The sequence below is a fragment of the Rhinatrema bivittatum genome, chromosome 7 (genome assembly GCF_901001135.1).
Source record: "Rhinatrema bivittatum chromosome 7, aRhiBiv1.1, whole genome shotgun sequence".
Taxonomy (NCBI): Eukaryota; Metazoa; Chordata; class Amphibia; order Gymnophiona; family Rhinatrematidae; genus Rhinatrema; species Rhinatrema bivittatum.
Window position 1 is genome coordinate 190,173,019 of NC_042621.1, and position 26,644 is coordinate 190,199,662.

The 26,644-nt window shown below is 48.4% G+C and overlaps 2 protein-coding genes across 2 annotated transcripts in view; both read right to left on the minus strand.

Annotated features, from left to right (window-relative positions):
- The window catches only part of DNA2 (DNA replication helicase/nuclease 2), a 159,042-nt gene extending 142,192 nt beyond the window's left edge, over nt 1-16,850 (minus strand). The window contains 1 exon segment of the mRNA XM_029609674.1: nt 16,587-16,850. Coding sequence (XP_029465534.1) covers nt 16,587-16,675 — 89 coding nt within the window. The 5' untranslated portion in view covers nt 16,676-16,850.
- Nucleotides 16,851-18,130: 1,280 nt separating this feature from the next.
- Nucleotides 18,131-23,863, minus strand: LOC115096201 (the record flags this gene model as incomplete). The annotated part of the gene is made up of 3 exons (XM_029610711.1): nt 18,131-18,305; nt 20,520-21,238; nt 21,683-23,863. Coding segments are annotated over 3 exons (3,075 nt in total), but the record flags the coding sequence as incomplete, so codon positions are not given.
- Nucleotides 23,864-26,644: the final 2,781 nt, after the last annotated feature.

Genomic DNA, 26,644 nt, shown 5'->3' on the forward strand with positions numbered 1-26,644 from the left:
CCATGCGATATCGGAGGATCTGCAGACATCTGTTGACCCGCTTTAAATCGAGAATGAGCCGGAAAGACCCCTCCTTTTTCGGAACTACGAAGTAAATGGAATAACGACCTCTGCGATGTGCTGAAGAAGGAACTGGGACAATGACGCCTAGGTTGAGCAGGCGTTGCACCGTCTGTTTTACCACTCGACGTTTTGCGGCATACCCGCACAGAGAGACCAGAAACTGTTGGCGTGGCTGGCGTGCAAAATCTAAAGAGTAGCAGTCTTTTATCATGGATAGAACCCACTGGTCAGACATGATCTTGATCCATTCCTTGTAAAACAGGGACAGTCTGCCCCCTACCACTGGAATCGAGGAATGAACCGGCTGCCCATCATTGTGAAGTTTTTCCACTCTGAGCAGGCTGGGTTTCTGGTTCTACCGAAACGTCGCCCGCGAAAGGAATGAGACCAGGATTGCTGCCTTCCAGCACTCTGTGGGAATGAAGAAGTAGGCGCTCGGGCCATTCGAACCCTACAACCACCACGAAAGCGAGACCTAGAAGAAAACGATCCTCTCGACCGTGGTCTGTCTTCTGGGAGACGATGGACCTTATTCTCTCCCAAGGATTGTATCATGTCTTCCAGCTCCTTGCCGAAGAGCAACTTACCTTTAAATGGGAGAGAGGCCAACTGCGACTTTGAAGATACATCCGCCACCCAGTTGCGCAACCACAATAACCTTCTAGCCGAAACCGCTGAGACCATGGATCAGGCAGAAGTCCGCAAGAGATCATAAAGAGCATCTGCACTATACGCTATGACCGCTTCCAGGTGCCCTGCCTGGCGAGATTCTTCCTCAGAGAGAGACTTATTGGCCTGTAGCTGCTGCACCCAGCAGAGCCCAGCTCTCAAACCGAAATTACTACACATCGCTGCCCAAACCCCCAGGGCCGAGACCTCAAAGATCCTCTTCAGCTGCAACTCAAGCTTACAATCTTGTAGATCCTTCAGAGCCGTACCACCCGTAACCGGGATTGTCGTTTTCTTTGTAACCGCAGCCACGGCTGTGTCCACCTTTGGGACCCAGAGAAGCGCCAGAGCCTCCTCTGGCAGAGGATAAAGCTTATCCATAGCTTTTGTGACCTTAAGCCCTGGGGTGTCCCATTCCCTATAGAGTAGATCCGTCACAGAGAAATGGAAAGAAAATGCTGTAGGAGGGCCCCTCAGACCCAATAAAACCGGGTCCATGAAACCTAAGAGCGCCTGATCCTGCGCCATCTCAATGCCCAACTCCTTCAGGATCGCGGTGATAAGAGGCGGCAGCTCATCCCTCCGGAACAGCCTTACTACATTAGGATAGTCTCCGTCCATGCCATGGGCCTCTCGTGCAGCACTCTGCTGCGGGTCCCCATCACCCTCTACCCTCCTCAGGGGAGGGGTGGCCAAGTCCTGATCCTCGTGGTCTGCAGAAACAGAGGATGAATCAGAGTCATCCCGAGGCGCCATGGACTGCAAGGGCCGCTTAGCCTTAGGGGCCCCTTGATCCATTCTGGCCTTGGACCTTTTCCGGGGCCTAAAAGAGAGGAGATGAACTCCGCTCCTTGCCCTGCTTTTTTGAGGCTCACCTGGCCTTAAAGGCCTTGTGCAATAATAAAACAAAATCCGAGTTAAAAGGAGGAGGAGGAATTCTCCCCCTTAGTAAGGTCATCCCCCAGCGAAAAAGGCTCAGGACACGCCGATTTTGACACACACCCCCCCCCCCCCCGTGGGCGGGCGCTGAGGCGAAAGTGCCGGCAGTAAAATGCCATCCCCTGTCATGACCGGCTCTGCCGCGCCGAAATTTTCCAAAATGGCACCCATTCCCGCGCTCAGTGGGAAAGGGCAGAAGAAAACACTCAGGTAGCTCTCCAAAAGCGCCGGAGACAGAAGTTACACGCAGCATGACTCCCCCAGCGATTCTCGAAGTGCCCTCTCCCCCCGGCAGGCAAGCGGAAAAGAAAATTATTACTTACCTGCTAATTTTCGTTCCTGTAGTACCATGGATCAGTCCAGACCGTGGGTTATGTCCCCAATCCAGCAGATGGAGTCAGCCCAAAGCTTTGAGGGGGCGTCACCATAAGTACTAGTACCCCCTCTGCAGGAGTTCAGTATCGAGTATATCAGAGCCCGAGTAAACAGAAAACTCCCAATTGGATCAAGTTGAAACAAGACGGCAACAATAAGCCGCTAACGTGAAATCGAGAAAAACTGGGACCTTCCCACCAATGGGCGGGGGTCACGAATATAGCGTGTCAACCTCCATCAACAGGGAAGACGGGACACACGTGAAAAACAACAACAGGAAGACACTACTGTAACATGAAGAACAGCTGAGAAGAATCAGCCCGAAAGACAGCAGAGCAGGAGTAGAACCCATATGCGGTGGGCGTCTGGACTGATCCATGGTACTACAGGAACGAAAATTAGCAGGTAAGTAATAATTTTCTTTTCCCTGTACGTACCTGGATCAGTCCAGACCGTGGGATGTACCCAAGCTTCCCTAAACCGGGTGGGGTCCTGCAAGGCCTGCTCGGAGAACCTGTTCGCCAAAGTGTCCATGGACGGACGAGGCGAGGTGTAGTCTGTAGTGTCTCGAGAACGTGTGCAACGATTTCCAGGTGGCCGCTCTACAGATTTCTTGCGACGATACCGAGCGGCTCTCCGCCCAGGAGGCCGCCTGAGAGCGTGTAGAATGCGCCACAATACCGGGTGGGGGAGTCCGCCCCGTCCCGATGTAGGAAGCGGCAATGCCGGCCTTCAGCCATCTGGCAATAGTCGTCTTCGAGGCCTGGGATCCTTTCCGGGGACCAGACCAAAGGACGAAGAGATGGTCCGAAGTCCGAAACTCATTCGTAGCCTCCAGGTAGGATCGCAGCGTACGCTTGACGTCAAGGAGACGGAGAGACCGCGGTTCAGACGAAGAGAAAGATGGCAGTTCCACCGTCTGATTCACATGGAAGGCGGACACCACCTTCGGGAGGAAGGAAGGCACAGTACGAAGTGAAACGCCCGAATCGGAGAACCGGAGATAAGGCTCTCGACAGGACAGAGCCTGCAGCTCCGAAATACGCCGAGCGGAACATATGGCTACCAGGCAACCCGCCTTGAGAGTGAGGTCCTTGATCGTCGCACTCCTCAGAGGTTCAAACGGAGGTCCCGACATGGACCGTAGTACCAGGTTGAGGCTCCAAGATGGACAAGGATCCCGCAATGGAGGCCGCAAGTGTTTGACACCCTTGAGAAAACGAATGATGTCCGGATGCCGTAACAGAGATCCCCCGCCCCGCAGGAGGGAACCAAGAGCGGCCACTTGAACCCTAAGTGAGTTGTAAGCGAGCCCCTTTTCCACTCCCGCCTGTAGGAACTGGAGAATCTGCAGGACAGACGCCTCCGTGGGTCTTGTGTTCCGGTCGGTACACCACAGCTCGAACACCTTCCAAACACGGACATAGGCCACCGACGTCGAGGTCTTCCGAGACCGCAGTAGAGTTGACACTACCTCCTCCGGGTACCCCCGTCGGCGGAGGCGGCGCCTCTCAAAAGCCAGGCCGCAAGACAGAAGAGTTCTGCCTGGTCGAAAAATACCGGTCCCTGGTGTAGGAGGCGAGGAAGATGTCCCAGCCGGATGGGTCCGTCGATAACTAGGTGGAGGAGATCCGCAAACCAAGGACGTCTTGGCCACTCTGGCGCGACGAAAATCACAGTTCCCTGATGAACTTCTACTCGTCGGAGTAGCCGTCCCACCAGCGGCCAAGGAGGAAAAGCGTATAGTAGCAGATCGGTCGGCCACGGGAGCGCGAGCGCATCCACGCCCTCCGCCCCCCGTTCTCTCCGGCGACTGAAGAAGCGAGGCGCCTTGGTGTTCTGGGCGGACGCCATGAGATCGAGGTGGGGGGATCCCCACCGCCGGACCAGCAACTGCATGGCTTCGTCGGAGAGGGACCACTCTCCGGGATCCAGAAACTGGCGACTGAGGAAATCCGCCTGGACGTTGTCGACTCCCGCGATGTGCGAGGCCGCCAGACGGCCCAGATGCCGTTCCGCCCACTGCATTAGCATCGCTGCCTCTAGAGCGACCTGCGGGCTGCGAGTGCCGCCCTGTCGGTTGATGTAGGCCACCGTTGTCGCGTTGTCGGACAGGATCCTGACGTCCCGACTCCGAAGAAGGGGCAGGAAGTGGATGAGCGCCAGCCTGACCGCTCTGGTTTCCAGACGGTTGATGGACCACCTCGACTCCTCCGCGGACCACGTCCCTTGCGTGGCGCTGCGGTCGCAGACTGCTCCCCAGCCTACGAGACTGGCGTCGGTGGTTACCACTATCCAATTTGGAAGATCGAGGGACACGCCGCGAGCCAGATTCTCCGGGACCATCCACCAGGAGAAGCTGTTCCCGGCAAACTGGGGCAGCGGGAGAATCACCTGGTAGTCCTGCGAAAGAGGTTTCCAACGGGAGAGGAGCGCTCGTTGCAGAGGTCGGAGGTGCGCAAATGCCCAAGGGACCATGTCGATGGTGGAACCCATGACTCCCAGGAGCTGCAGATAGTCCCAGGAGGTGGGAGCTGGTAATGCAGAAAACCGCTGTATGTGCTCCCGTAGGGATTGCGCCTTGTCCTGGCGTAGGAAAACCGCGCCCAGACGGGTGTCGAAGGTCGCCCCCAAGAAATCCAAGCGCTGCGAGGGCACGAGGGAGCTCTTGGAGAAGTTGACCACCCATCCCAGGGACTGCAGAAACTCTATCACCCTGGCCACCGCAGCCTGACCATGCCGAAAAGACTTCGCTCTGATGAGCCAATCGTCCAGATAGGGGTGGACTAGAACACCCTCCTTCCGAAGGGCAGCCGCTACGACTACCATGATCTTGGTGAAGGTGCGCGGGGCCGTTGCCAATCCAAACGGAAGCGCCACAAACTGGAAATGCTGGTCCAGGATTTTGAAACGCAGAAGCCGATGATGCTCCCGGCGGATGGGGATGTGCAGGTAGGCCTCCGTCAGGTCCAAGGAGGCCAGAAACTCCCCTCGGTGTACCGCTGCGATCACCGAGCGCAGCGTTTCCATGCGGAACCGTACCACCCGCAGGGATTTGTTGACCTCCTTCAAGTCCAGAATGGGGCGGAAGGACCCGTCCTTCTTCGGAACCACGAAGTAGATGGAATAATGGCCCGAGCCCACCTCTCCGGAGGGTACGGGCACAATGGCGCCTATCTCCCACAATCTGTCCAGCGTCAACTGCACCGCTCTTCGCTTGACGTCCGAGCCGCAGGGAGAGAAGATGAACCGTTCCTTTGGAGCGCGGGCAAACTCCAACGCGTAGCCGTGTCCTATGGTGTCCAGTACCCACTGGTCCGAGGTGATCCGCGCCCACTCCTTGTAGAAGAACGCCAGCCGCCCCCCAATCCTGGGGACGGCGGAGTGGGCGAGCTGAACATCATTGAGAGGACTTGGGAGAAGGTTGTCCCGCCGTAGGAGCGGAACGCGCGGGGCGGCGCCCACGAAAGGAGCACGCCCAGGGCTGAGACCTGGGGGCAGAGGGCCTAGCCGCCGCCGGCCTGTAGTTCCTGTATCGTCTTTGCGCCCTGGCTCTGGTCCGGGAGGACGAGAATGCCCTGGTGGATCGATATCTATCTTCCGGCAGGCGATGGACCGCGTTTTCCCCCAGGGATTTGATGATCTGGTCCAGATCCTCTCCAAACAGGAACTTACCCCTGAATGGCAGGGAACCCAGACTTGATTTGGAGGACGTGTCCGCCGCCCAGTTGCGAAGCCAGAGGAGTCGACGTGCCGCCACCACCGAAGCCATAGAGCGGGCGAGGACCCGAAACAGATCATAGGAGGCGTCCGCCCCGTATGCCACTGCCGCTTCCAGTCTATCCGCCTGAGCGGCCTCCTCGGGCGGCAACACCTGCGAAGTGAGCAGTAGCTGCACCCAGAGGAGGCTGGCTCGCTGGGCAAGCGAACTGCACATTGCCGCCCGCAGCCCCACTGCGGAAACCTCAAAGACCCGCTTGAGGAAAACCTCCAACTTGCGATCCTGCGTGTCTCTTAGCGCCGCTCCACCCGTAACCGGTATGGTCGTCCGCTTCGTGACCGCCGACACCGCGGAGTCCACCCTGGGTACCTTGATGAGATCCAGGAAATCTTCCGGCAGCGGATACAGCCTCTCCATGGCGCGGCTGCCCTTCAGAGCAGCTTCCGGGGCATCCCATTCCCTGGTGAGAAGTTGCAGGAAAGAATCGTGAATGGGAAAAGCCCGAGCCCTCGGACGAAGGGCTGCCAGTACGGGATCCCCCTTCTTAGAGGAAGTGACGACCGCGGGCGCAACGGGAGCTGGCGGGTCCGGAGGGGGATCGAGGTCCAACCCCTGAATGATTTGCGGAATTAGGTCATCCAGCTCTTCCCGCTGGAAGAGGCGCAGCGTGCGTGGATCCTCTCCCTCAGAAGTAGAGTCCCCTTGTCCCGAAGCTGCAGGATCTGCCCCAGGGGAACCTGGGGCCGACCCAGTCCCCCCCGAGGCCACAGGGAGCCGGGCGTGTACGGGGAGCTGTGGGGCCCCCACGCCCGCCGGAGCGGGGGGGGCCGTGGAGAGGGCCGAAGGTCTCGGTTGCTTGGGTGGTGGGGGCCCCGCGGGATCAGCCAGCTCCTGCAGGTACGCTGTGTGCAGCAGGCGTATAAACTCCGGGGAGAACCCCGGCCTCCGCGGGGGGACCCCCGCGGGTGGGGGCCCCGGGTGACCCTGCCCCTGCGGGTCCTCCTCCGGATCCGTCTCCGGTAGCAAATTCGGGGGGGAGCCCTCTGAGGCTTCCCCATCCCCCAGCGCTGCCTGAGCTCCTTCAGGGTGCAGTGCATGTAAAATGGCCACCGTTCCCGCCAGGAATGGGGGAGGGGCCGGCCCGCGCCGCCCGGGCAAGGCTGCCATAGGGAGAGAATGAGCGAGGGTCCGAGACGTGCCTTCCCCCCCGGGGAGGCACCTAGCGCAGATCCCCTCCCTCGACACGCGCGATCCAGGCTCGCCGCAGGCCGAGCAACGCGCCGGCCGCGGCATCGAGATCGCGATGAAGAAACAGTTCCCGGCAGCTGAAAACACCCAGGGCCTCGGGGGGGGGGCCGCGAGATGAAACGCCGCTGCGGGGGGGCCCGGATGGCCTGCGCTACCCGCCGACGAGGAGAAAACGGCACCGCGGGGGGGCCTTCCTGGCCGCACAGCCCGCCGACAACTATCTCCCTGCTCCCCGCTGCAGCCCACGTGGAGCCGCAAAATGGCCGCGGGAGAGGGAGAAGACGCTGGTAGGCCGGTCCACCGGCAACCGCGTCCACCTGAACAGAAAATAAAATAACAGCAGCAAAAAAGTCAACTTACCCCGGGGAGACCACTATCGCCGGGAAAGGAGAGAGAGAGAGACAGCGAGGGACAACAGGAAAGCCACGCCTCTCCAATTAAGCAATTAACTTTTTTTTTTTTTTTTTTTTTTTTTTTAAAAGACAGACAACTTGATCCAAAATACAAGTGCTAACAAAGACAGAGAATAAAACCCCAAAACCAGGGAAAGACAAAAGGGTTATGGGTGATCGGGACCAAGCCCAGATTCCCCTACTCGCATCTGCTGGAGTCAGAAGATACTGAACTCCTGCAGAGGGGGTACTAGTACTTATGGTGACGCCCCCTCAAAGCTTTGGGCTGACTCCATCTGCTGGATTGGGGACATAACCCACGGTCTGGACTGATCCAGGTACGTACAGGGAATACAAATTGTCTCTAGACAAACGGGAACGCACCAAGCCACATGCATGGCACACCGACTTCCGCGGCATGTCAGACCACCGAGATAAAAACAAAAAAAAAAAATCTTTTTTTTTTTCTTAGCGCCGCGATCGGGAGAGAGAACTATCGAAGTGAAGGGAGAGCAGAGACACAGAGCAAAGGTTCTTAATATTTTTTTTTTTAATTTACTTGCCCATTCCAGGTGAAGTCCTGTCGCTAGGTCTCCTGGGGTGAGTGAGCCGGGCTCCCCGGTGTCAACCCCTAAGCTGCTAAGAGAGGCTATCGGGTCCTCGACCACAGCTGCCTCACAAACCAGAGGGAATTGGCTCTTCCCCTGGGAGGCTGAGGAGATCCTTCGCTGTAAAGATGTCTCTCTCCTGTTTGGGTTCTTTTTTAATAACTTTCCTCCAATTGAAATTAAAAGCAAGCCCAAAATTTACCTTGGCCACCTGAAGCTAACTAATAACTATCCAAAATAATCACAGACTGTGGGTTAAGCACTCCTACCATTTGCTGGAGACACAGTAATACTGACAGGCTGTGAGTGGCACCTAGGTATGTAAGTCAGAGTCTGTCAGATCTTTCTCTGTCTCCATCTGCTGGTGCGGAGGCAAAACCCAGGAGTCTGGACTGATCCGGGTACGTACAGGGAACTGCGGATAAGTGTGCCAAATCAAACTGCAGCAGCCAAGCCAGATACACCGTAGCATGCATTAAAAGGGGGAGAGGGTATAGGGATGGTGGAAGCTTCCATTCTTTGAAGGCCTCATTGGGATAAAATTAAAATATGGGGTTCATGTTTGGGCACCCATCCTCAAACACAACATCTAAATGCTGGAGAAAGGACATTAAGAAAAGGAGAGAGCGAGAGAGAGCGTTTTCCACAAAGTTGCACAGATGTGACTTCATAAATCTGCATGGAACCTCATGTTCTTTGGGGAGAGGGGGAAAGGCTATTGATGGGAATCAATTACACTATACAGACATATTACTGGATCCTACAGAGACACTGCTTAGAAGCAAAAGCAAGACAAAAGAGAATGTTCAGGCTAAGATTTCACTATCTTCAGAGAAAGGGGTTCTTTGCTGAGAAGAATGGAGAAATTACTGGCTGTTTATTTATTTATTAATGTTTATATTCCGCTTTTTCAGGCACTTCAAAGTGGATTACAGTCAGGTGAGGTAGTTATGATAGAAAGCAGTTATACTAATACAAAATACTTTGAAAAGAAAATTAGATGCCTGGAACACCGACCATTAGATGAACCTATGTCAAAGGAAATAGTTTAATCTGTAAGACCTTTTGCCCCAAGTGTCTTCAAATAATAAATGTAGAGATATTACAATGAAAACTAATTCAGAGGAAATATTCTCCCCTAAAGCTCTACAAAACATAGAACTGTTGGATTTCATATTGGTGGCAGGGCTCTAAGACCTCTGCAAATACTGCCCAGATGTTGTGGTCTTGTCCACAGGTTCAGACCGTCTGGACAGAAGTGATAAAAGAAATATGGTTTTTACCTGCTAATTTTCATTCCTGTAGTATCACAGATCAGTCCAGACACCTGGGTTTTGCCTCCCTCCCAGCAGATGGAGACAGAAAAAGTTTTGCTGACACTGCCAATAGCACACATATATTAAAAAAAAATAGTGCGGCACAGTGGCCTCTACTGAGCAGGCAGTGAGGCCATGGAAAGAACTCATACGAATGGTCAAAAGAAAAGCTATGGAAACACTGAAAGCCCCACAAGTCTCTCTTCCAAAATGTAAAACAAAGGGAGAGAGATTGCAGAAACACATGTGATCCATCACGATGGATCAGGTCCCTCTATACACAGCTGCAGGATAAGGGAGAATTCAGTGTGGTATGAGCAGCTGGCTCAGCTGCCAGAGCCCCACTACTGCTGCTCCCAGCACTAAGATTAAGTCACATCCAGTAGTCAGTGCCCATCTCGCTCAGCCTGGGGATAGGACAGAGGTTGGAAGGACTTGCAGGCTCAGGACAGAAATGATGAGGAAGCACCGTGTGCAGAGTGTGTGCTGCATACAGTGAGACCCAGCTATCCTTGCCCTTCATGCTGCCCATTTACCATACTCTGGGGCCGATACCGTAGCTAGGGAGAAGAGACATGCGTTACACATGTTCTCAGAAAGGAGCTCTTACATGTTTAAGAGCCAGAGCTCCTGTGTCTTGGTGCTATGATGAGCCAAGAGAAACAAGACCCAGTGATGGTGACTTTCCCATGGCACATCTTATCTAATCTTCTTGTCCCCTATCAGTCTACATGCACCTTATATCCCTCACATATAGAAACATAGAAATGACGGCAGAAGAAGACCAAACGGCCCATCCAGTCTGCCCAGCAAGCTTCGCACTTTATTTTTTCTCATATTTATCTGGTTCTCTTGGCTCTTAGTAACCTTTTGGTTCTATTTCCCTTCCACCCCCACCATTAATGTAGAGAGCAGTATTGGAACTGCATCTATTTATTTATTTATTTATTTATTATACCGAGTTTCATGATATGAATCACATCAACCCGGTTTACAATTAACAATGTGAATAACTGCAGAGAGTAACATGGTAGAAACATTTCCCAATTCGACATCAAATATAATAAGAAACTTAACAAATAAAAACATTGTAACAATATTTAGGATGTGAGGAAGTTACAAAAAACAAGGAAAAATAACTAGGATCTGAAAGGGGAGGAAATTAAAGAAAGAATATTAACATTTTAGCCAACTGTATCAATTAATAAATATGTATAAAATTATAAAATATAGATGGGTAGGAAAGATTGACCAAATATGAATTGTAGTGAAGTATAATAATATGTTGTTGTCACTGCGTGTGAAGTTAGTGGGTTTTTGTTACAGTTCACTAACTTTTGTGTTTATGCTGATGGGTGGAGAATTTAATCCAGATCTGGGAATGCTTTTTTAAAAAGCCAAGTTTTTAGTCTTTTCCTAAAAGTTAGAGCGCATGGTTCTTGTCTTAAGTCCGGGGGGATGGAGTTCCAAAGGATTGGACCTGCAGATGAGAGAGCTCTTGAACTGTAGGATTTGTGGTGGTAGGTTTTGGCATGTGGAACCTGTAGTGATTCTTTGTAGTGTTCCCTGATGGGTCTGGCAGATGTGTGTTTTTTAAAAGGGATTTGTAGGTCGAGTTGAGTGTGTTGATGGATGTTTTTGTAGATAATCATGATGGTTTTGTACATAATTCTGAAGTGGATCGGTAACCAATGAAGGTCTTTGAGGATGGGGGAGATGTGGTCAATTTTCCTGGAGTTTGTGAGGATTCTGGCTGCAGTGTTCTGTACCATTTGTAGAGGTTTGGTGTAGGAAGCTGGGAGGCCTAGTAGTAAAGAATTGCAATAATCTAGTTTGGAGAAGATTATTGCTTGTAGGATTGATCTAAAGTCATGCGCGTGGAAAAGTGGCTTTATTCTTTTCAGAATATGTAATTTGTGGAAGCAGTCTTTGGTAGTTTTGTTAATGAATGGTTTGAGGCTAAGACGGTTGTCTAAGATGGCTCCTAGATCTCTTACATGTGTGGTTTGTAGAATGGTTGGAGGCTTTGAAAGTGTGTTGTTGTTTTCAGGTGCTATAAGGAGATATTCCGTTTTTGATGCATTAAGGATTAGGTTAAGGCTGTTAAGGAGGTGTTTGATTTCTAATAGGCAACTATCCCAGTATTCCATTGTTATCTTGATAGATTCTTTTATATGGATCACAATCTACGTCGTCAGCGAAGAGGAAGTGTTTCAGTTTTAATTTTGTTAATAGTTGACAAAGAGGTAGCAGGTATACATTGAATAGAGTGGGTGAAAGGGATGAACCTTGTGGCACCCCTCTGGTGGAGGGGTGATATTGTGATTCTGTATTATGAATTTTAACCCTATATCCTCTGTTTTCCAGGAAGGTTTTGAACCATGTTAGTGAAGTATCTGTAACTCCGATATTAGCTAGTTGTTTTAGAAGGAGGTGATGGTTGACGGTGTCAAAGGCCGCCGAGAAGTCGAGGAGGATTAGTAAAAATGCTTTGCCTTTGTCTATTCCGGCGAGGAGGAAGTCTGAGAGTGAAAGAAGTAATGTTTCTGTGCTTGCAGCTTTACGAAAGCCATATTGGTTTGGAGATAGAATTCCGTGATCTTCCAAGTAGTTGGAGAGTTGTGTATTCACCAATTTTTCCATTATTTTGGCTATGAATGGAAGGTTGGAAATAGGGCGGAAGTTATTGGGATCGCTTGGATTTAGATTCGGGTTTTTTTAAGAGGGGTTTGATTGAAGCTGTTTTTAGTTCATCTGGGTAGATACCCTGGGACAGTGAACAGTTTATAATTTCGGCTAGTGATTTTGATATAGTATCAGGAATGAGAAGTAGCATTTTGGAAGGAATTTGATCGAAGGGGTGTGATGAAGGTTTCATTTTCTTCAACACCGATTGTATTTCTGTGACAGTGATGGGTTCGAATGCGTTAAGTTGGATATCTTTGTTAGGGAGAATGTGTGTGAAATCTTGAGAGCTAGTGGTTGGTGGCAATTGATTGATGAGGTCAGAGATTTTTTTGCTGAAATGAAGAGCCAGTTCGTCTGCTTTGGTCTGAGAAAGTTCTGGTGGTATATCCGGAGTGATAGGTTTAGTGAGATTAGAGACGAAGGCGAATAAAGCTTTTGAGTCAAAGATGAGGTGATGAACCTGACGGGCATAGAAGTCTCTTTTTGTTTTCTGTATACTGTTTTTGTATTGGTGGAGTGTACGTTTGTAGTCAGAGACTGAGGCCGGTGAGGGGGCTTTGTGCCATTTTCTTTCTTTCTGCCGAAGTAGTTTGAGATTTCGCAGTTCATCATTAAACCAGGGTTGTCTTTTGGATGCTTTTGTAGAGTGTTTTTTGGTGGTCAGTGGGCAAAGAGTGTTTGCTACTGATTTTGTTATTTTGGACCAAGATTGAAGAGCGGAATTCGGTGTAGAAACATCGATGGACGGTAGTTCTGGGGCTAAAACTTTGCTGAGGAGTTCAGAGTTACATGTTTTTTTGTAGAGAAAGGAGGGTCTTGTGTCAGGTTTGAGATCTGGTTGTGGTAGGGAAAAGCTGGTGGAGATTAAGGAGTGGTCTGACCATGGGACTTGTTGACATTCAGGTTGAGTTGTTTGAGAAATGCCGGCGTTTGTAAAGAAGAGATCGAGAGTGTGTCCTGCTTTGTGAGTGGGTTTGTTGATTTGTTGTTTGAAACCCATAGCGGACATTGCGGTGAGGAAGGCTTCGCAGTTCGTTGAAAGGGGAACTTTGTCAACATGTAAGTTGAAGTCGCCCAAGATTATAGCTGGGGAGTCAAGGTTTAGGTGTAAAGTTATAGTTTCTAGAATGGGAGAGGTGTCTGATTCTAGAAGGCCTGGAGGGGCGTAGACTAGAAGGATTTGCAGATCTTCTGATTTGAACAATCCTAGTTCTAATTTGGTATTTGTGTTGATAGGATAGAGTGTGAACCTCAGGGATTTTTTGGCAGCTAGAAAGATACCCCCTCCTCTTTTTTTTTGTCTTGGGATAGAGAAGAAGTCGTAGATCTGTGTTGGTAGTTGGTTAATGAGTGCGATGTCAGTGGGTTTGAGCCAAGTTTCTGTTATGGCGCAAAAATCCGGTGTTGAGTCCAGCAGTAGGTCATTAAGTATTAAAGTTTTGTTGGTAAGTGATTGTGCGTTAAATAGGAAGATGGTAAATAAGGTGAGACCCAGAAACTGTGTGGTAGGGGAAATCATGATTGGGATGAGGGATTTGTAGGAGCTTGGGCAGTAGAGCATTGTCGGTTGAATGAAGGCTTGTTATAGATAACAGGGGTGTAATGGCAGTATGAATGCTGTTGTGGGTTGGATTGGTGTTGGATGAATGCTGTTGAAGGTCAGATAAGAGTTGGATGTACGTTGTAGTGAGCTGGTTTGGTGCTAGTTGAATGAAATGAGTGAAATATCTAGCTTAATATCTAGCTTAATTAGTTAGGGGTAGTAACCGCCGCAGTAAGCAAGCTACTTCCATGCTTATTTGTTTATCCAGACTGTGTAATTCAGTCCTTGTCTCAACAAGAATTATTGGCTCTCTGTTCAAAGATGATCAGACTGAAACATATCTTTCAAGTATATTCATCTTTCCTTACTCCTAGTCTTGGTGCTGTGCCTAGACTAGAGAAAGTCTTCTCAAAACCTTCTTCACACAGGCCTTTCCAGATTAGCTCTCCTGTTGGATCAAAAATGTAATTAAGTTTCCCCCCCCCCCCCCCCAACTACTGCCTTTTTGTTTTTTTAAGTCTACCTTGAATTTTAAATCTAGCTCCTAATTGGGGGTTTTTTTTAACTAAATGTGGAGTTTAACCATTATGTCCCTTTCGGGTTTTTCCTTCATTTATTTTATTATATGTTGTATACAATTTGAACCTATTTTATATGTTAAATTTTAAACAGGTTTTATATGTACATCACTGACTTACACATGAAAGAAATGAGATTCATCAAAACTAGTAAATAATAATAATGATCAGGTCTGAAGGCACACTGGTGTGCCTTAGAAAAAAGTCACCACTGGGCAATACTCAGATCCATGCCAGCACCTTGCAGCAACAGTGGCTCTTAAATGAGCAGAAGCTCTTTGCTGAGAACACGTATAATCATGCATGCTTCCTCCTCTTCCTAGCCAGAGCATGACCTCCACAGTGTGGTAAGTAATGGACAGCGGGGCATGGATTGCTGGGTCACATTTCACACAGCACTCCCTCCTTTGAATTCTTACAGCCTCTGTCCAGTCCTCAAACTGAAAGTGACATTGTAGCAGTGACAAGAATTTATCCTTTCTCCTGTTCTTGTATATAGAGGAAACTGGGCCATCCTGATGTATTCCTGTGTATCTCTGCATCCTCTCTTTTTTTTTTATTTTGAAAGAGAGCTGAGTTTGTAGTACTTTCCTAGCTCTTTTTTGGCCATATAAGTCCTCTCTAGATTCACACTGCCTGTTCCATGGATGTTGGTGTTCCTTGGGCAGACTAAGAAACACTGCTCTAGAATATTGTGGGGCAGTTGGTTCTATTGCATAGGAGTTACAACACTGATAAATGCTGCACTTATTTGGGTCACTACAGTGATGACTTCCCCTATTGAAAGGGTATGCTTTTACTATGGTCAGGAAATATTCTGATGATTTGTACATCTATGTTCTGAACAGAACTTTTTACTTTAGCTACATTCTTATGTATCTCATTCTAAACTATTGGAATTTTTCTTTTCATTTTCGAGAAGAGCTTTGTTAAGAAAGGAGCCTTAAAATATACATACAAACACATATGTCAATACTAACATTTTACATTTATTGAGATTTATGAATCACCTAACACTAAAATAGGCCTAGGCAATGTACAAGCATAAAATACATATGGGCCGATTCAGTAAAAACGCGGGAGAGCAGACAAACGCCCGCTCTCCCGGTGCGCGCACCAGCCACTCGCCGGTGCGGGCGATTCAGTATGTAAATTAGGTCCGGTGGTAGAAACAGGCAAAAGGAGGCGCTAGGGACACTAGCGCGTCCCTAGCACCTCCTTTTGACCCAGAGCGGCAGCTGTCAGCGGGTTTGACAGCTGACGCTCAATTTTGCCGGCGTCGGTTCTCAAGACATGACAGCCATGGACTCGGAAACCGGCAAAATTAAGCATCCGGTTTTCGGCCCAACAGCCGCCGGCCCAATTTAAATTTTTTTTTTTTTACTTTTTACACCCTTCGGGACCTCTGACTGAATATCGCTATGATATTAAGTCGGAGGGCGCACAGAAAAGCAGTTTTTACTTTCCCGGTGCCGGCAGAAACTAGCGCCTACCTTTGGGTAGGCGCTAATTTCTTAGAGTAAAATGTGCGGCTTGGCTCCACGTTTTACTTACTGTATCCCGCGCGCATACCTAATAGGGCCATCAACATGGATTTGCATGTTGAGGGTGCTATTAGGTGCCGCGGGTTGGACGTGCATTTTCCGCCCCTTACTGAATAAGGGGTAAGGGAAAACACGCGTCCAAGGGCGGGTTAACAGTGCGCTCCGTCGGAGCGCACTGTACTGTATCAGCCTGATAGATAGTTAAAATAACTACAAGGCATACAAAATATAGATGAGAAACTCAACACAAATAAAATAAGACAATTTGAACAAAAGAGTTTTGAGGGATTTTCTGCAGCTCTTCATCTAAACATACTGATGCAACTCTATTGGAAGGGAGTCCCAAAGAGTGGGACAGACTACTGAGAGAGCACTCACGAGTCATATGTAATTGTGCAAATTTCGGAGATCGGATATCCCAAAGCCTATGCTGAGAGGAACGAAAAGTAGTTGATAAAACTTTAGAATAGCATTTGCCCATGGACAACTTTGGTCATAAATCAGCTTACACGAATCAAATAGCCACTTTACAAAAAGAAAAACGTGCAATACAGCTACGTAAAAAAAAAAAAAAACCCCAAAAACTGGACAAAAATCATAGAAATTGATGTTACGCAATAGATCTACGCATTCAACGGTCATATTTGGGGGAGAGAAAGGAATTTCTTGCTTCCTCCCCCAGTAGTTTCACTAGCGCCTTTCCTTGGATCATTAGAAGTCTGGCAATTACGAGGCTGTCTTTCAGCTATGTGATATTTAAACAACTCTGCTCACCAGAGACTTCTGCTCACACTCCCCGACAGCATCCGTGTCAAACGTAAACACGGTCTTTCCTAAGCGGGCACTGTCTGATAACTGCGAATGGAAACCTCCCCAGCAGAAAACAAATGGAAACTGCTTACGTTTGCGCGCTCGCAGGTTCTTCTCCTAAATCCGTAAAACTCTTCTCCATCAGCTCTTCCAGCCATTTTTCGTCCATGTCTATGTCCATGCTGTGAGGAGGGTTAGGAAGCAAGCGGGGAGCTCAGGGCCCACGTTCTGTAACCACCTTCGCCTCCTCGCGCCAAAAAATTCGTAATTCTAAAAGCCGAGCCGTCCAGCCTCCAGCATAACCAGATTAGTAGATAGCCCAGCCAGCACTCGTAGATGACGACACATCAGCAGCAGCCAATCAGAGGTGACAAGGAAAAGCAGAGCCCATGCAGAAGGCGTGAGGCAATTAACCCGGAAGTAAAAGTGACACGTGCGTTTTATGTTTATATTTCTTTCGTTTAGCGATTATAGGAAAGATAGCGCAAGATGGAAAGCCCGCAGGAAAAAAATAGGCAAACCAAAATCAAGCCGATAAGGTAAAATCACTCTCCCGACGCGCGCCCAGCCACCTCTTCTGATAGTTACTTCTAAGATTCAGGCCGATTCCGTAAACTCCGCGGGAGAGCCGGCGCTGGGAGGCGAGTGCCGCTCTCCCGAGGGCGCGCGATTCTTTATTTAAATTAGGGATCGCGCTAATAAGGAGGCACTAGGGAAGCGGGTCTGACAACCGACGCTTAATTTTACCAGCGTCGGTCGTCAAACCCGCTGACAGCCACGGGTTCAGAAAACCGACGCTGGAAAAATTGAGCGTCCATTTTCCAACCCGCGGGCTTTTGGGGGCCTCCGACTTAATATCGCTATGATATTAAGTCAGAGTGTAACCGTCTCTTTTTAGTCAGTAAGGAGGTCCAGACAACTGATCCATAAAGATAGACTTTTATTGCCAGCAAGATGCAGCTAAGACAAAGGCTCAGTACAACTGCATGCCACGCCCCCTTCGGAGCAAACTTTTATGCACTTTACAACTCTTATCTTTCACACATGCGTCCTGGTTTTTGCTGAACAAACATTTCACAAATTGCTGAACAAGCATTAGCTAGCGTGGTCCTCTAGTAGGTGTAGCTTAAGATCAGACTATTGTTTCGTCATTTAATTGACGTGTTAGACATTTTACATCGGCATTCGTATTAATACAATACAAAGTATTATTCCAAAATGGAGTTACGTTACGTTACGCTAAAAGTTAGTGCGCCACTGCGTCACTACGCATTACGTATCATTTGCGTTGCAAATATTAGTATGTTCAAGATGGCTGTGCGTTTCACTGCTGGCATGATTAGTCGGAGGATGTTCAGTTGCTCGTTCGTACTTCAGGGGGGGTCACGAAATTGAACCCCTTCATTCCCCCCTTTGATACTTCAACTTTGAAGAGAAGGCAGAAGTATCACTTTATATCTGAAGAGTAACTGAAATGACAAATAAGAATTAATACCGGTAACATTGAATGTGAGCCCTAATATGTTGTTAGGTCGTTGGTTGCTTCACGGGTTTGAGACGGGTGAACCCTATTGGTGTCACCCCCCTTTGTAGCCCGACTTACCCCAACAACACGGTGGCTCCATTATAGTAATGCTTAGAGGTTAGTAGTTAGGTACTCTTTATCAGAATCAGTATCCGAATCATTGTTAGTGTCGTAGTCGGAAGAATCAGATGAAGGGAATGTGGAGACAGACACATACTTATTAATCATCATGACGTGAGCAGCTGCTCGCCGATCAGCAATATGTTCAATCATGGATCGAAGATGTCTAAAAATAAGAGGAAGACAAATAGGAAATAGAATGCAAGTCAGAACAAGAAATATCATAGGAAAGAGGAGTTCTTTAAGGCCTGGAATGGAAGTGAGCCAGTTGGGTAAGGAACCTGTCCAGTCAAGGATTCCAGTCCACGTCTGCACTGGTACATGTGCCAGGCGTATCATTCGATCAGTAATCTCCTCAATGACTTTACTCTTGTCATCTACCTGTAAACAACAGTTAGAAAGATTAAATTTGCCACATACACCACCTTCCTGGGCTAGGAGGTAGTCCAAAGCCAATCGATTTTGGTAGACAGCTGTTAAAATTTTAGTGTTTTGCTTGGCTAAGATGTTGAGAGCCAAGGCAGAATCATTTGTCAGGAGTTCCAGTACTGCTTGGAGTCTTATAATTCGATTGAGCATATAGATAGGTGTTCTATATCCATAAGAACCATCCTCAGCCCAGGTGGCCGGACCATAGTATTGTACAATTCGTTCAGGAGGCCACTCTTGATCTTTCCAATCTCCTATGGATACTTTAGGAGTGCTTCGACGTTTGTTTGGTCTCATGGGACTGTATACTGGAACTCCTAAGGTTTCCCCAGCAGTGATGGGAAGTAGGAAGAAACTTGGCCGAATTGTAGCCAAGAAGCAAGTTCCATACCAGCTTGTTGGTAATTGTTCATAGGCTCTTCGTCCACATACATAATAATAACCATCTGGAGCATTGAAAACGGTAGTAGCAGCGCCTGCAGCTGTCCATGTCTTGTTTAAAGTCGAGTCAGTCCAGATGGGAGTTGGCATGGTAGAATTTTCAGTCTGCCACCATGTCTGGGTGGTAAGGTTGGCAGTAAGAACTCCTGTGCATGGAGAATTTCCAACAGGCACGGTATAGATGCGTGAATGTTGTCGAGAGATACATAGTCTGCCAATAACATCAGTCTGTAATGCCCACTCATATGGATGAGATTTACGGTTGTAGGTTACAGTAGTATTCAAGGTGTTAAGATCAGATTGGAATGTTTCCTTGGCTTCCCATGGCCATTGCTCTCCTGTATCTGTTCCTCCACATACAAAACAGTTCTTGACTTCGAGAGAGAGAGCTATGTTTTCTGCCAAATTGACAAACAGGTTTTTTACTTGTTGAGAAATTGTATGTTTCTTTAATTCCTCAGAGGCATGAGATATTTCATCGAAGAAGGATTGATATCCCACCACAGTAGTCTGGTGAATAATTGGACGAGGTTTGTCTTTCCGCTGAGTGATGGTAATGTAGGTCATAGGGTCTTTTCCAGTTCCGTCGATACCAAATCCCCAAGTATCTTGCCAAGGGATTCCTTCACTTCTTAGAGGCCATTGTATAGATACTGTATTACCATTTACTGCAGTTAACCGTCCTATTCCATGGCAGCCATGGTAACCTCCACCGGTGTAATCACAAACTAGAGCCCATCCTGACAGTGTCAGGTCCCCTCCGCATGGTAGCCAACTGGATGGATTAGCTGCACGGTTGTATGGGCAGAGGTATTTGTGATTGTAGACATAGGAATTTTTCCAGGCTTGAGACCCACAGTGGAGTGCATTTGGGTGTTTATCAATGGCTTCACAGGCATCGAACGTTATTGTGACAATCGTTTCACTTCCCATAAGAACCTTAGTGGAGTTGATGTAGTACAAGATGCCCTTTCCTTCTGGGACAATACTTGATGTGTAGCTCTTTGGTAGACCTGCAGTGAGGGTGATGTTGTAGTACTTAGGAGTGGTTGGGGTATGACAGATGACTTTGCCAGTTTCTAAACATCGATGGAAGGATTGATAGCCTTGAGTAGTATTCAGGGCGCAAGCAGGTAGTGTGGCACAGGAAGTTGGTGGTTGAGATTGGTGGATGATTGTTGAGACAACTTGAAATCCAGTTTGAGTGGTAGTACGAATTAGCTTGATACATTCGGTGCAATTCTTGCTCAAGGACAGGAAAACAGAGGTAGTCGGTGTACAGAAGAGTAGTAAGTGAATGTAGAAGATGGATGCAACGTAGATCTTGGAAGTCGGAATCTGTGACATTGCTTTATGACGTAGATGGTTGCATTCATAAGTAATGGATTCTGAAAGGAAGGAGAGAAATGGACACATTAATATTCAGTTGCAGTTACTGATATCTTTTTATTCAGGACTAGCATTGGGCCTGCCTTGGGTGAATCTTAATTTGTGGTCTCCAATCCTGGAGACCTGCCAGTTGGCTGAAGCTGGTTTGAGACGTGTCCAATGAATCCATGAAGGACATCCGAAAACTTTGACAGCTGTCGGAGTAGTTAGCAATACAGTGTACGGCCCTTTCCATCGGGGCTGGAGGGAATCAGACTCATCCCAGTCTTTTATCCACACCGAATTCCCGATCTGGTATGGATGAATCGGGTTTAGCAGGACTAATGGTTCAGTGTCGCAGGTGTAATTTTGAATCGCAATAACTGTGTTATATAGTCCTTTGAGTTGGTTACTGAGAGACATTTCCCCTTGTATTTGCAGCGATTCAGGAAAAGATGGAAGAGGTGGAGGCCTTGCGTACATCATTTCATAAGGTGTTAAACCCGACTTCCGAGGGGTGCATCGGACATGTAGTAGAGCTAATGGCAGGATGTCTGGCCATTTAGTCTTTGTTTCCTGACACAATTTAGCGAGCTGATTTTTTAGTGTCCTGTTAGCTCGTTCAACTGCTCCGCTGCTTTGAGGTCTCCAGGCGCAGTGCAGGTGCCATCGGATGCCCAGAATTTGACTCAGACGTCGCGTGACTTCACTGGTGAAAGCTGGTCCATTATCTGAATTTATCTGCCGTGGTAATCCGTATCGTGGTAAAATTTTATGGAGAAGCAATGTTACTACTTCCTTGGCAGTCTCAGTTCGCGTGGGTATGGCTTCGATCCATCCGGTATAAGTACAGACAGCTACCAGCATTGCTTTGTATCTTTTTGAAGCAGTCATGTGGGTGAAGTCGATTTGACAAACTTGAAACGGAGTTGTTCCTCGCAGTATATGTCCAGGGGCTGGACCAGGTCCATTTCTGGGATTGTTCCTTGCACAGGTAACACATTGATTAACAGCATATTTAGTTAGTTGAAAGAGTCTATTAATGTAGTAAGTTTTTGCCAACAGTGTTGCTAATGCATCTCGACCGAGATGGGTTTTATTATGGGCTTCTCTGACAACAGTCCATGCCAGGGCGTCGGGTATCCATACCCTATTTTCTTGTACAATCCACCACCCATCCTGCTGATGAAATTGTTCAGTTTGTGCCCAATCATTTTCTTCCACCGAATAAATGGGGGTTTCATCCGTGAACTGTAGAAGTGGGCAAGTGGGAGTTGAAGTATGTGGTGATTGCACACGTGCTGCTTCTTTCGCAGTCTTATCTGCCCATTGGTTTCCTTTGGCGATGGGATCAGTTCTCCCTGTATGGGCTTTACAATGCATGACAGCTACCTTCTTTGGTGCCCATACAGAGTCTAGCAATTGATGTATCTCCGATGCATTAGCTATTTGTTTCCCTTCTGCAGTTAGGAATCCTCGTTCCTTGTATAAAGCTCCATGCACTTGGATCGTAAGAAAAGCGTACTTTGAATCAGTATAAATATTTACAGTTTTTCCTTCTGCTAACTGCAGAGCCCTTGTGAGCGCAATTAGTTCAGCTTTTTGCGCTGATGTCCCTGGGGGTAGGGGTTCGGCTTCAACAATGTCGTCTTCGGAGACTACAGCATACCCAGCGACCCTGATTCCATTTATAACCTGGCTGCTTCCATCAGTGAATAAAGTCCATGCTCCTTGCCAGGGTTGGTCGCGTAAGTCGGGTCGGCTGGAATGTACTGTTGCCATAATTTCCCCACATTTATGAGAAACTGAAGTGGGGGTTGGGAGTAAAGTTGCAGGATTCAGATTTTTACTGTCCTGTATTTGAATTTCTGGAGTTTCACATAATAACGCTTGGTACTTTACAAGACGTGAATTTGTCATCCATTTTGGTCCATGGGTCTCTAGCAGTCCTTGGATAGTATGAGGAGTTGTTACTTGTAAAATCTGTCCAAATGTTAGCTTAACAGCTTCGGGTATCAGTAGACATGCAGCAGCAATGCTTCGGAGGCATCCCGGCCATCCTTTTGACACATTGTCCATTCCTTTTGACAGATATGCAACAGGTCGTTCCCATGAGCCTAAGGTTTGAGTCAATACCCCTATGGCCATGCCTTTTTTCTCGTCGACGAATAGATGGAATGGTTTCATCACATCTGGCAATCCTAAGGCAGGTGGTTCAATTAAGGCTTCTTTTAGTTGACGTAAGCTTGCCAGTTCGTTTCCTTCCCATTGGAAGGGTTGAGATTCTGCCTCTTTACCCCGCAGCTTGTCGTACAGGGGTTGGGCAATAACTGCATAGTTAGCAATCCACAGCCTACAGTATCCTGCAGCTCCAAGGAACGCCCGGAGCTCTTTCTTGCAAGTGGGTACAGGTTGATCTCTTATAGAACTGGTGCGAGAAATCCCCAGACATCGGGTTCCTCCACGTATTTGGAAGCCTAAATACTCTACTTCCAATTCACAGATTTGCGCTTTCTTTTTACTTGCACGATACCCTTTTGAGTACAACGTCTTTAGCAGCTGAAGAGTGGATACCGCACATTCGAGGTACGTCTCTCGAAACAACAGAAGGTCATCCACGTATTGTATGACTGGCCCATACTTTACTTGATACATCTTTAAGTCTTTTGCCAGTTGCTCACCGAACAGCGTAGGTGAGTGCCTAAACCCTTGAGGCAACCGAGTCCATGTGTACTGCTGCTTTACTCCAGTATCTGCATCTTCCCATGTGAAAGCAAAAATCTTTTGACATTCCTCCGCCACCGGGACGGAGAAGAAGGCATCTTTGAGATCAATGACACTGTACCACTTTGATGCAGGAGAGACTTGAGCCAGGATTGAGTACGGATTTGGGACGAGGGCTACTAGATCTGCTACTTGACTATTCACTTTTCTTAAGTCTTGTACTGGTCGATAGTCATTTGATCCAGGCTTCTTTACTGGCAACAAAGGGGTGTTCCAAGCAGATCGGATTCGCCGAAGAATGCCCAAATCATACAATCTTTGCAGGTGTATCTGAATTCCTTGTCTGGCCATATACGGAATGGGGTATTGAGATTGATTTATCACCTGTGCATTCTGTTTCATCTCGATCCAAATAGGGGTAGCGTTGATGGCTATTCCTCCTGGGTTTTGTTCAGCCCATACTTTAGGTATACTGTCCATTAGCTGTCTGCGCTTTTCGTTGAGGACGGTGTTTTCTCCATATCGGTGCGTAGTAGTATGTTCGACTACGGGGAGATGTAATCTCCATTCTTCTTGGAGTGGACAGATGAGAGAGACTGGGTTATCAGCGAAGGATGCTCTTATTTCTCCTGTCGATTCAAATTGTAAGTTGGCTCTTAACTTACAGAGAAGGTCTCTCCCTATGAGGGGAACTGGGCATCCCGGGACGTAGAGAAACTGATGAGAAACTAATTGTCCTCCCACTCGAACCTGTCGTTTCTGAAGAAAGGGAGCGATAAGTGGCTTTCCAGAGGCCCCTACAATAGAAATGTTTTTCGAAGTGGGCGTGGTAATAGCGGTAGTCATGACTGATCTTTGTGCCCCGGTATCTAGCAATCCCTTAAATGTCTCAGTCCCTACTTTGATTTCTACTAAGGGATCGAATGGAAGAATTCCCTTTTCTAGTCATGCTTCACTACTGTCTTCGCCAGAGGTTTCTCCTACAGTCATCTGCCATTCAGCTTCCTTTGGTTTGGACGGAGTATATCCTTCCTGCTTCATTTGCAGGGACTCTGGGCACTCAGACTTCCAGTGTCCTTCTTGTCTACAAAATGCACATTGATTGGCTCCCAACGGCATCCTTCCACCCCTAAACCATCCTCCTCTAATTGCTCGTCCTCTGGGCGGTCCCCTCGAGGGTGACCTGCCCCTTCCTCTCGGCCCAGGATATCCCTGATAGTGCCTGGCCGAGTTTCCGAAATTCGTTTCTTCCAGCGCTGCGGCTAACAGACTAACACTTTCTCTTAACTTTCTACTTTCTTTCTTTTCTTTCTTATCTCCGTCCGGCTCTCGGTTTACATAAACTCTGTCAGCCATGGCTTTTAACTGGCTAATAGTCATTCCCTCAAATCCTTCTGATTTCTGTAACTTCCGGCGGATATCGGGACAGGATTGTCCGACAAAGCTCATCACTATGACGGACTGACTCTTGGGGTCCTCTGGGTCAAATGGACTGTATTGCCGATATGCATCCATCAATCTCTCCAAAAAGATTCCAGGAGTCTCGTCTTTTCCTTGCACCACGTCGTGGATCTTTCCCATATTCATGACTTTCTGCTTTCCTTTCTTTAAAGCTCCGAGAAAGGCGACTTGGTATGCAGCAATGCGGGCTCGCCCTGCAGCCGTCTGGAAATCCCAGTTGGGATCGGCGACAGGGGCATGCTCTCTCACTACTTCATCTGGATTACCGTCTGACCCGGCTCCCAGCCGGGCTGCTTCTTCCATGTTTAATTGTATTTGTCGGCGTTCTTCGGTGGTAAAAAGGATGGAGGCGAGATGCCGAATGTCAGCCCAGTTAGGGTTATAGGCTGCAAAAATTCCTCGTAAAAAATCTAGCATCTGATCTGGATTATCAGCGTAAGAAGGGCCAAGCTGTTTCCAGTTAAAAAGATCGCTGGAAGTGAAAGGTATGTAAGTAAACAACTTTATAGTTTGCGTAGTATTATACTCGTTTTCTTCAGTAGGAACCACGGGAACTACGGTGGTTGTTTCTCTAATTGGTAGTTGCAAACTTGCGGCTTGGGTTTTACTGCGAGTGCCGCCTGATACGGACGACTCGCCGCCGTCTTCAACTTTTGCCGCCGCCGCTTCCGCTTCAAGCCGTACTTCGGGAACCGGCATTATTTCATGATCAACTTGGGTATCGGCGGCAGCTGGGGGATCTGGTGGCGCATTATACGATTGAGGGCAGCTAGGGGCATAGGGTGGCGGCAGAAGATCTTCTGCGTCAGGCAGTACTGCAGGCGGCAGGGGTTTAATTTTTTTTTCTTGAGTCCGTGAATTCCCTTGCACTACAAACATGGCCGCCGCAGATGACGCATGGTCCTTTATTCCTAAGATGGCCGCCCTTCCCTTTCTTTTCCGGTTTGAGGACTTCCGGTCTCCCATTTTGTTTACTTGCGCCACCATTACGAGGGCGGCTCCCTCCACTAACTTCTTTGCCCACTTCGGAGGATTCTCGATAACTGCAATCCAAGCAGTTATGTATGGCTTATCCTCAGGGCAACCCGGATTCTCTTCTTTCTCAACTATTTTCAGGACCCTTGTGGCCGTTTGGAAATTGAAAGTTCCTTCCGGAGGCCAATTTACACACAAACCGGGCCACCTATGGGTGCATCGCTGAATCATTCCGGGCTTCGTACATTTACGTTTATCGAACACTTCACTATAGTGTTCCGTCATAACTTTTAGTGGAGTTGAATAGCCCCCTCCCATTAGGATAGTATTCACAGACAAAGGAGGGAAGGGAAGACGGATAGGTAAGGGGTCCGTATCCGTCAGACACAAAAGGGTCACAATCGCCCCGACTAGGACGCGGTCAGCCCGGCCTAGAACTGCGAGGCCATTCACTCTCTTTCACACAACAAGAAACCTATTCCCACTATCGTACGCGTTACTTCTTTTTCCTCTTTTTATGCGCGTGGCTTTCGGAATGCAATTCCTACCAAACCACCGCTTGGGGTGTGATCAAAGCCCCCTCGGTCCCCTCACGGATGGACCGGTTATTTGCTACTCTTTTAGCTATTCTTCACTTTTCCCATCATTCCCATAATACTCGCCTGCAGGGTTCTTCCGATCGTCACGAAAGCCTTCTTCCCAGATCACCAGCCCAGAGGTCTCAGAAGAATTTCTGTGGAACGGTCCCCTCAGAAACCTGATCGCTGAACTCAGCGGTGGCCACTCACCAGGTGCGTCTGGGGGATCGCTCCGCCACCAAACTACCGGACCCACTGGGGGGCTAAAATAGCGTCCCCGGTACCTCCTGGCTGGCTCGCCAAATGTAACCGTCTCTTTTTAGTCAGTAAGGAGGTCCAGACAACTGATCCGTAAAGATAGACTTTTATTGCCAGCAAGATGCAGCTAAGACAAAGGCTCAGTACAACTGCATGCCACGCCCCCTTCGGAGCAAACTTTTATGCACTTTACAACTCTTATCTTTCACACATGCGTCCTGGTTTTTGCTGAACAAACATTTCACAAATTGCTGAACAAGCATTAGCTAGC